Source organism: Mus caroli, chromosome 11, assembly GCF_900094665.2.
Source record: "Mus caroli chromosome 11, CAROLI_EIJ_v1.1, whole genome shotgun sequence".
NCBI classification, from domain to species: Eukaryota; Metazoa; Chordata; class Mammalia; order Rodentia; family Muridae; genus Mus; species Mus caroli.
The window spans coordinates 46858133-46869004 of record NC_034580.1 but is presented as its reverse complement, the minus strand read 5'-3'; the positions used below and the strand labels follow the sequence as shown (position 1 = coordinate 46869004).

General features: G+C 46.2%; 1 protein-coding gene, 1 non-coding gene and 1 pseudogene across 2 annotated transcripts in view; all 3 read right to left on the bottom strand.

Moving 5' to 3' along the window:
• Cdkn2aipnl (CDKN2A interacting protein N-terminal like) overlaps positions 1–7135 on the bottom strand; it is a 9635-nt gene extending 2500 nt beyond the window's left edge. The window contains exons 1-2 of the mRNA XM_021177156.1: positions 6815–7135; positions 4718–4817 (exon numbers count right to left, since the gene is read on the bottom strand). Coding sequence (XP_021032815.1) covers positions 4718–4817; positions 6815–7053 — 339 coding nt within the window. The 5' untranslated portion in view covers positions 7054–7135. The remainder of the gene's footprint in view (positions 1–4717; positions 4818–6814) is intronic.
• Positions 7136–9580: 2445 nt separating this feature from the next.
• LOC115032639 lies at positions 9581–9704 on the bottom strand (annotated as a pseudogene).
• Positions 9705–10325: 621 nt separating this feature from the next.
• On the bottom strand, positions 10326–10433 carry LOC115032622. The gene has a single exon (XR_003838260.1). It is a non-coding gene; the product is annotated as a U6 spliceosomal RNA (small nuclear RNA).
• Between the last annotated feature and the right edge of the window lie 439 nt (positions 10434–10872).

Below are 10872 nucleotides of genomic sequence, written 5' to 3'. Positions count from 1 at the left end.
AACTCAGGACCTTAGGAAGAGCAGTCGGCGCTCTTAACTGCTGAGCCATCTCACCAGGCCTTTCTTTTTCTTTTAAAAAATTCTCTCATGTGCAAGAATTGGGGGCTGTCTCCATAATTGTTTAAGTTTTGGAAGCTACGTGTGGTGCTTCCTATATACTCAGGGAATATTTAATTCCTTCTTGGAGTTCTGATGGGGCTGAAGACTAGCTATAGTCTCATAATCAAACTCAAGTTGTTTAGCACTGAGAGAGAGGTTATAGAGTAGAAGACACTTTTCAGATGGTGTTACAGGCTAAAATCTAAACATAATTCAGGGATAGAATTATAACTCTTCAAGTTAGAAATGATGGTAGAGTGTCTTATTGACAAATATGATGGGCTGGATGTTAACTGTATACCATACTTTATAATGTACAAGGTTGCTATGGTTTTGTTCAATTTATGTCTGAGAGAAGAGGTTTTTGTTTTTTGTTTTCTTTAATTAGATAGGAAAGGTGAGATGTAGCAGGTGGTGCTGATGCTGATGCTAAGGTCCTGTTCCCCAGTTGGTTCTTGATTCATCACTGAAGATGCTAGAGGCCAATGAGCTAGGCAGAACAGGCAGGCAGGCTAGTAGATGCGGGAGAGGAAGAAGAGATTTGTCACGCTTTGGAAGGAGAAAAGGCCACCAGTCATGTGAGATCTAGGGTGGAGTGACAACTGGCCTCTGCCCCAACTGGGCCTGGGGTGGCAGATGGGAGGTTAGAAACATAACTAAGCTGAGAGCCGATTTAGGGGGCTGAGCTGGGAGTGAAAAGAAGGGCACGCTCAAAAGCCAAGCAAGTCTTAGAAGACCCTGGCCACTGAGCTAAAGCAATATAAAAGTAAACTAATGTGTATGTGTGTCTTTTATCCACGGATCCAGGAGAACCTGGGCGGTGCTGGTAGCACTGTCTGCTCAGAGCTTAAAGCAGGATAACAAAAACTATACACAACACTCATGTATATAGGTGTTTTGTCTGCATGTATGTCAGTGCACCAAGTGTATGCCTGGTGCCTGAGGAGGTCCCAAGAAAGGGAGTCAGATGCCCCAGGATTAGGGTTATAGATGGTGAGACACCATGTGGGTGCTGAGAATTCAACCAGGATCCTCTGCAAGAGCAACTAGTGCTCTTAACCACTGAGCCACCTCTCCAGCCCGTCAAGAGTTTCAACTGGACAGACTCAGACCATTGTTAGATGGTCCGCCTATCCTGGACTCTGGACTGCAAGACTGGACCACAGGACCAGGTCCACTTGTTTCTTCCCTCTCTCTCTCTTCCTTTTTTTTCTTTTTTTAAGATTTTATTTATTTTATATATGTGAGTACACTGTTTCTATCTTCAGACACACCAGAAGAGGGCATCGGATCCCGTTACAGATGGTTGTGAGCTACCATGTGGTTGCTGGGAACTGAACTCAGGTCCTCTTTCAACAGGATGTACACAGTCCTGTTATCTCCAGCTGTCGAGGCAGCCAAGGATGACCTTGAGCTCCTGGTCTTCCTGCCTCCACCTCTGGAATGCTGGGATTAAAGGTGTGGCCCCCATGTCTGGTTATGGCTTTCATGAAAACATGGCCTCAGAGCTGGCTGAAGTTGCAAAAAAGCACAGAACACCTTGTGGTGTGTGGGCACACCTGCTCTTCTGATTTTTACAGTTCCTTGTGGTCAATTTCACACTGATGTCTTTCCTTGTGGGATACAGATGTTCTCAGGAGAAGCAGCAAATTATGATGTTAATAACTTCTTTGAATCAACAATAACAGCTTCTTTGTCAATCATTGCTCATTTTCCATTTTTTTTTTGGTTTTGTTTTTGTTTTTTTGAGAGACAGTCTCTATGTTTCCCTATCTGTTCTGAAATTAAGTATGTAGAATAGCCTCATTCAAACTCACAAAAATCCATCTGCCTCTGTCTCCAGAGTGCTGGGATTAAAGGCGTGGCCACCACACCCCACTATTCTCGCCTGACTCAGTGGTGACTGATGCTGTCACTGCTCCTGCAGCAGCCACACCGGCTGCAGGCGAGCACTGGGTGTCACTTAAGATCGCCAAGGCTGCTTGCTCAATATGCTGTGCCGAAGTCTCCTTTTCAGAAGAGCGCACACACTCTTCCCAACTGCTGATCAAATCCCACCTGTCACCACTCATTCCTCAGACCAAAGAGGAAGAACTGGACAGAGATACACTGGCCCAAAAACTGCAGGAGGGCAGCATGTATTTTTAACACTTGACTCGAGAGAGCTTATGTCTAAGTTATCATCGTTGTCTGGTCTCCAGGTGCCGACAATGCTGAGCCACTCCTTTCCATATCCCTGCTAACTCTAAAACCCAATACACTCTAATTTACAGGATCAGTTCTGGCTGGCATGATAACAGGGCTTTTAGATTTCTGGCCTAGTACATTTCAGTTTCACCTGACATGAAAGGAAGGACAATCTATCTCCAGGACAGACTCTGTGCAGTGGACTTACAAACCATTCAGTGTGTGAGTGACTGTTCTCATGAACGGCTTACAGGAATTTGTTTTGTTGAGGTATTAGGGGATACCAGACCGAGGTTAGCCCTGTCATGGAGATACATTTCCAGCCTCCTGGAAGAATCACTTTTATTTATTTGTGTGTCTGTGCTCATGTACGTGAGGAGCCCACAGAACATGTGTAGAGGTTAGCAGACAACTTTAGGGAGTTAACTTTTAGGAGTTGGTTCTCTTCCCACCATGGGTTCCAAGGCTTGCTCTCAGGTCTTAAAGCTTTCCAGCAAACACCTCTCTCTGGCTGAGCCATCTCACTGGCCCAAGACCAATACCTGCGACTTAGGGCCGAAGAGGAAAGTGGAAGAATTCCTACTTTGTTTCCACAGGCTGGTTCTTTCAAAGCCTGGAGTGTAAGTGTGAAGTCCATTTGAGCAAGTATGGCTTCCCTATTTGAGCATAACTCTGCCCTTTCCATATTATCCATATCAAGATGTCCTATCGGTCTGTGTTACGGCTTACAGGCTCCAGACAGATATTTGCGATGTCTCTGGGAAGCTTCAGGACATGGTGGCCTGGGTTTACACTGGCTAGGTCATCATGCCCATCTGTAAGAAGCTAAGAATAAGACGCATGTGATGGATCCCTTGCCTAAGATCAAGTTGAAGTTCACGAGCTGCCAGAAAGCCACACCCACAGATGGGGGCTTTACCAAGTTTAATACAAGTAAGTTTGAACACTTGGTGGCTGAGAAGTAGGTGATCTGCTATGTCTGTGGTGTCAGAGCAGGCCCTGCACTCTTGGCTTCCACATGGCTACACTAGCTCCTGAATCACACACAGTAGTAAATCTTAAATTCTATCCAAATAAAGAATTTGAAATTTTATCTAAAAGGCTGGATAGACATCAAACAAACTTTAGGGAGCAAGTCTGCTGGCTAAGAGAGACCAGGACACATGTGAGAAAAACACACTTGTAGGGGTTGGAGGAGGCGTTGTAGCTAAGACTCACAGCCTTATTCTCCAAAGTTTCCTCTGCCTCTCCCTGGCCCCAGGGATCAGGATCCAGACATAAGACTCTAGGGCAAAGCTCACGGTGGACAAGGCCACAGCCGTAAGACGAAGTCCTGGAGACTAGAACTCAGCTGTGGTGTCTGGACATTACTCGACCACATTCTTTATCATAGTCAGAGTGCACACAAGTCTGGTCCAGCCCTGACCTGCTGAGGCAGAGATACCCTGTAATGACCTACTCTAAAATGATGTACTTCTAACTTTAGCACCCTAACCAAAATGTTTCTTTTTTTAAATAAGCAAAACAAGCCAAGTCTGGGGGTTTATGCCTATAATCCCAGAACTCAGGAGGAAAAAGAACAAAAACCAAACAAACAAAAACTTAAACAAATAAATGAATAAATAAGCAAAACAGCTGTGGCTAGAGACAGAGATGTGTCATCTAGGCCACCAGAGAGCAGAGGCAGGACTGTGATCCCAAGGCCTACCGGGCTCAAGATCAAGGTGAAGCCCGGGAAAGACTCTGAAAAAAGTAAAGAAAAAGTGGAGACACAGCTGGGGAGAGCCCCGGCCTGGCACATACAGGGCTCTAGGTTCAACACTTATTAATGCACAAATGATACACACTCCCCTATTCTTCACCTGGGAAAGAAAACATGGTGTTTGTTTTTCCTCCTTCTAGCCTTTTTTGTTCAACGTAAAGATCTCCGTTTCTATCCATTCTTGTGGACACTCAATTTCATCTTTCGTTACAGCTGAACAAGCTTTCGTGGTGTATGTATCTGGACTGCATTTCCATCATCCACACCTACTGATGCTGCTTACTGTGAATGGTGCAGCAGGAAGCACGGATGTGTGAAGTTCACTCAGAGCCCTGCAGGAGCAGTCTAACTGGAAAATGCTTTCAGTTGGTTTTTAGGACCCTCTGTACTGGTTCCTAGTTCTTCTAGCATAAGGAGAATGGTTCAGTCCCTGGCACCAAGAGAAAGGAGTGTTGTAGACAAATCAAAGAGATTGAGCCCACTTGTTACTCCACAGACAGTGCATAATTTATCACACTGACCTGTTATCTAGTTAAGAAAAGGTTTACACCAACTGTGAAGAAATACGGAAAGGCCTTGAGACTGTGCTGCAGGAAAGGGGAACATGCACACCAACACAACGCAGTGTAAGCTGGGCCCTCCGTAGCTACACTTACAAATGCCTCTCACCTTTCTCATTAGTTCGCTTCTGGTTGTAAACTGGGGCAGGTCTTCCACTTCAATCCCATCAGCCATTTCCATCACCTTGTCCAGAAGGTCTTTATTATAGCTGCACAATGAAAAGCAGGAAGGTAAAAACCTGGGAAGACTCACTGTAGTCACTACGGGTTAGTAAGAAAGTGTAGTGATTAGACTGTAAATGCCACCCCTAGAATACAGAACCGCTTGGTCACTGGTAAGGTCACACGATGCCACCTGAGGTTTAAGCAGTTGCCCTGCCTCAGCCTTCGCTGTAGCTGGAACACAGATGCGTATATATCAAGCGTTGTAAAGACTGATTTGATACTGCAGGGGAAACCATAGGTGCTTAGCATACAGGTTAACAAATAGTTCTTCCTGCCTGTGAGGACAAAACTAGGCTTGAGAACAATGTCAATATAGCAGCTGTTTCAAGAATTACAAAAGCAGGGGCAAGAGACATGGCTCAGCAGCTAGGACAGCACCTGAGACTCTTATAAAGGACCTGGGTCCAGTTTCTACACGGCTGTTAATTTCGGGTCTCAGATATCTGACACCCTCTTCTGGCCTCTGAGGATACTAGGTACATATTTGTACATAGTCATACACATAAAATAAAAATCTTTTTAAAGAATTACAAAAACAGGAGTTTGGAGAGGTAACTTAGCAGTTGAGAGCACTTGCTCTCAGAGGACCCAGTTTCAATTCCCAGCATCCAAGTCAGGTGGCTCACAACCACCTGCACTTCTATCCCAGGGAATCCAAAGCTGTCTTCTGGCCTCCAACGGCATGAGGCACTCTTACAGTGCAGGCATGTAGACAAAATGCCCGTACGTATAAAATTTAAAATAGGTATAAACAAACAAACAAAAAGCTAAATTAAAATTACAGAAACAGGAGCACCATATACCTGATGGTACATATTCATGGATGAAATTTGAGGGCCTAAAATTGGGATTATTTTAAAAACACACAGAATGTTGGTCTCATGAAAATGACACCATTTATCCCTTTTGTTCAGTTCTCAGTCAAGTATCTGAGCTTGGATTCTGTAATCTCAGATTTTAAAGGGCACCTCAGGAAGGAGGATGGGCCTGTGTGTGTGATGGGTGTGTCTGGCTCAGCATCCCCACATCCGGTTCTGACAAATCATCCCAACAGCTGAAACCAAGCAGCTTCAGCACTGGTGATGAGGCTCGGTAATTTTGGACGTGTAAGGGCCTGGGTTTCATCCAACACAAAACCCAAAAAGTAAACCAAGCAGTTTGGCCTGGAGGGGGTCCTGTGACCACTACAAAATCAGGTATGAGTGAGGGTCTCCTGTTCTAACACAACCTCAAGAAACTCTAGAAGCCTGGAAAAGCTTGGCCATGCATGCCTTTCAAGATGTGGTTACCTAGGTGGATCGAGTTCTAGGATTGCCTGGGCTACATAGTAAACTGGAGGCCAGTCTCAGTTATAAGGGAAGACTGCCTTAAAAATTAAAAATCACAAGGGAGTATAAAAACCTGGTGTCATTTCCAGGTGGAATATATCAAGGGCAGGCTCTTGCCTTCCAGGTGTGATCACAACGGCTGGGGCTGGGGAGGGCGGGGAGTTAGGAGAGCAACAAGATAGCATGGGTTACTTTCCTAAGAGGGAAGCCAAGAGGAGAAAGGGGAGAAAAGATTACATCCTTCCTTAGCGAGAAACCCATCAACGGTGAGATACATCACATCCTCTTGCTAGGTGTCTTCATCTAGAGGAAGAGTCTGCACTTTCGTCACGTGGGCGACAGGAGCTAATGGACTTCAAACACACTCTGGAAAGGAAGTCCTCTGGGCTAATAAACAGTAATAACAATGACCATTGCAATACGGCCGCCTTGGAGCACACCTGCACTGCACGCTCTATCATTCAGCTGCTGTAGTCACCCCAACCACTCATTCACAAGAGAAAAGCGAGGCTCAGAGGAGAGATCTTTCCCGAGGGAATGCTAAGAGGGGATCAGTAGGAGGCTGGAGCCAGGTTCAGCGTGGAGCAGTGTATATGCCCAAGCTGAGGATCGACTGATGGGGACAAGGTCAGCCAGCCGTCGGGGGTCCGCACCTGCAACCCAGGAAGAGGTGGTTGGCCCAGACCATGGATAAGGACAGCAGCTGATCCAGGCGGCCGCCGCCGTCGGGTGGGTCTCGGTAGTCAGGCAGGTGGCGCAGGATGAACTCCATGCGCGCTTTCCATTGCTTCTCGCTCTCCGAGTAGGAACGAAACTGCTCGGCGAAGTCGGCAGCCTGCCGCACGCCGGAAACTAGCTTCTCAACCGCGGCGCTGGCCTCGCCACCCACCATGGCTCCCGCTGCCGCAGCCGCTGCCGCCGCTAAGGATCGCACCAGCCCGCCGCTTTCCCGACACGCCCCGCGCCGCCGCTGCACGGCTAGAGCGACCGCGGCTGAGCGCGAGTGCTCTGGAGGACTTATCTGGAGCGCCCTCGTGGGGCACGGAGGTCTAGTGCAACCCACCGTGTGTTGCAACTGCTGGGGAGCTTGAGGCCCGCCAGCATAGAGCTGGCAGCTAGGTGCCCATTGGGACTCTGCAGTGCCCTTTTTGCCCTGAGTCGTTCTCCGGGCATCTGTCTATCCTCAGCCACAGCTGAGGTTTGCCCTAAGTTCTGTGGCTGTCCCTTGGGAGTGAGGTCCTCTCTTTTATGGATCCCCTGTTATCTCAACATCTTCACTGAGGTTGTGTCCTTCCCATCTTGCTGTATTCATCATCCAATCAGTACCTACAAGGCATTTTGTTTCATGCCCAGGATGCCCCACTCTAAAGGACTTTGTGAGGGACCCTCATGGTGGAAGGAGAGAACCAACTCCTGAAAATTGTCCTCTGACTTATACATGCAAGTTGTGGTACTTTGATGTATACACACACACACACACACACACACACACCAAACAAGTAAATAAATGTAAAAATATAAAATGCAAGCTTGAGTCAGAAGAAAGCCTAGAATTCAGGACCTCCAGATCTAGTGAAGGTCTTAAGTGGTGAGTGGGCTTCAAGGAAGTTCATTATATACTGTTTACTATTGCAGATCCTCCCCTCCCACTCCCCCAGGGTCATCCACGGCCAAGCTGGCCTACAACTGCTTGCTTGCCTTCCTTCTGTGGCTTCTGTGGCAGTGTTAGGATCCCAGCAGGCAGAAATACAATCCAGTCCGCAAATGCCAGAGCAGTGAGGACCAGCACCAAGCTGGGTGCTCTCACCTCAGGAAGACACAGTGCTGACACTACGGCTTGGAACATCTGAACCAAACATGAGAATCCAAAGACAGAAACAGCTTTCCCCCAGCAGTCAGCACGTTAACTGGATAACAGCGACCAGAGCTGAGTCCCAGGATACAGATGCCATACCCTGACTGATACTGCATTGGTAGGTTCCCAAGTGAACCCCCGGATACCCAGAGTCAAGGTCCCTGGTAATTCTGCTTCTAGCTTCAGCTGATCAGACTCTGAGGACATTTGATGTGCCAGGCACAGTGACAGACACCTTTTGTCCCAGCTACTCCATATGTCAAGGCAGGAGAATTATTTGAGCCTGGAAGTTTGCTGCCATCCTTATCACCAGAGAAAGACGCTTGTCTCTTAAAAACACTGCAGAGGCTTCACTGAGCTACATCCTTGGTCCCTTGGTTGTGTACTGCAGTGGTTGGTCTAGAAATGAGAATATGAATGGCTAGAGAGATGGCTCAGGAGTTAAGATAACTGGCTGCTCTTTCAGAGGATATGGGTTCAGTTCCCAGCACCCTCAATGTGGCTCACAGCCACCCACAACTACAGTTGCTTTGTTTGTTTTGTTGTCGTTGTTGTTTTGTTATTTTTAATAACATAGGCCATAAGCCTATGCCTGAGCCTCTCCAGAGCTGGTATTTTAAGTGTGTTCCACCATGCTATTGGATTTTGATATAAATTTTAGCATCTCTTTGTTGACTTCTAGAGAAGCAGACTGTTGATATTTCATACGGGATCATGTTGACTACATAGATCCATTGGAGAATTAACATATCACTAGCGAGTCTTCTAGTTTACAAACATGGCAACGACACACCTTTCCATTTAGTTCAGCTTTTTGTGCATGTGCTTTTGTTTTGTTGTTTTATTTACTTAGTTTTTGAGATGGTGTCCCTTTCTGTGGTCCAGAGAGTCCTTGAAATCTCAACCTTCCTGCCTTAGCTTCCTAAATGCTGTGGTTACAGGTGTGCTGCTGCTGTATGTATGGGGAGTGGTACGTGCTTTTTAAAAGCAGGTTCTTAGGTAGCCCAGGATGGTCTCAAACTCCTTGGGTAGCTTAGGCTAGCTTTGAAATACTGATCCTTGGACTTCCACTTAGTATTGCAGTCATGAGCCAGTATATCTGGCTTTGTGGTTTGCTGTTTCTGTTTCTTTGCTTGCTTGCTTATTTTGGATGTGAGTGAGTGGTATTAGTAAACATTGGCAGAATGTGGAAGTCAGCCTCAGGAGTGAAGGGCTGCCAGTGGGCCAGGAAATCACAAATGGCGATGTACTTGACCCCACAGACACCAAAGATAAGCTGATTTTCAGCGACTATAACTTCAAATTCATCTGCATTAAATCTGATGAATCCCGGTTCTTTGAGATGTAGATCTTCTGGTGGCCAGTGAACTTGAACCTGGCCTTTCCCAGACTCTCAGACACATATTCCTTATTTTGCATCTTGAAGCAGATAGACATGATGACCTGATTTGTGCGGGCCTGACCACTGTGTTCTGGGGGTTCCCAGAGGCTGGTGAGCGGGTTTGGAGGTCTGCAGCCTAGAGTGTGAATGGCTGAGCTCAGAGACAAGCATATCCATCAGAAACTCTATCTTGAAGGCCCTCAGGGCAATTCAAACAAGGTATAGGCTACACCTCCCAAGGAGGCTGCTGCTTGCACCCACTGCATCCAGGGGTCCGTGAGGAAAGAATTCTGGTCTTTTGGCACAGAGGTAGTGTGATAGGTTGTATAGGCTCAGCCCAGGGAGTAGCACTATTAGAAGGTGTGGCCCTGTTGGAGTAGGTTTGTCACTGAGGGTGTGGGCTTTAAGACCCTCAGCCTAGCTGTCTGGAAGCCAGTATCCTGTTAGCAGCCTTCAGATGACGATGTAGAACCCTCAGCTCCTCCTGCACCATGCTCGCTTGAATGTTGCCATGTTCCCGCCTTGATGATAATGAACTGAACCTCTGAGCTGTCCTTATAAGAGTTGCCTTGGTCACGGTGTCTGTTTACAGCAGTAAAACCCTAACTAAGACAGGTAGTGTGTTTTTATGTCCCATGAGCCAGGAGACTTACACATCCATTTTCTACTTTGTTCTTTTTTTTTTTTCTTTATTCCTTATATATCTCTTACACTATGAGCTTCGTTGTCTTTTCTTTTTAATTCCAAACATCCATTTACTCACTGGAAGTGATCAAAGTGGGAAAGCAGTAATGTGTTTTTGTTTTTGTTTTTTTTTCCTTATATGATCTTTCAAAGCTTCTTTACATCAGTGAACAAAGTAGACTTAAATGCCACTTAAGACAGTGTAGCATTATCGGTTTTAGGAGAAACATCCTTAGTCACAAAAACAAAGTATGGAACCCTCTACAAGTCTGCATGTCAGTCATGCACAGGGGCTGGGCTAACCATCTCTGCATCGTTCTGACTTCAGCAAGTGTGCTGCCCAAGAAAGCACATGGTTTCATGTTCTTTATACTTGAAACCTTAATATTCAAATATCCTTTTAATCTCATCACTTGGGGTAGAAGCAAGCAGGTCTCTGTGAGTTCGAGACCAGCTGATCTACATATGGAGTTCTAGGTCAAAAAGCAATTTCTAGTGAGATGCTGTCTCAAAACCAAAACCCAAACCAAAGCCAAACAAAAGGAAACAGACAAACCCTTCACTTCCTTTACCTATTTAAATTTTATTTTTATTTTAAGGCAGGGTCTTATGTAGCCCAAGATAGCATCTAATTCGCTGTGTAGTCAAGGATGGCCTTGAACTTCTGATCCTGCTGCCTCCACCTCCCACGAGCTGGGACTTTAGATGTGTACCACCCCACTCGGCTATGTAATGTTCCACTGAACTCTGGGCTTTATAGTTGTGGCTTTTGCTTTTTGTTTTTTTCTGTT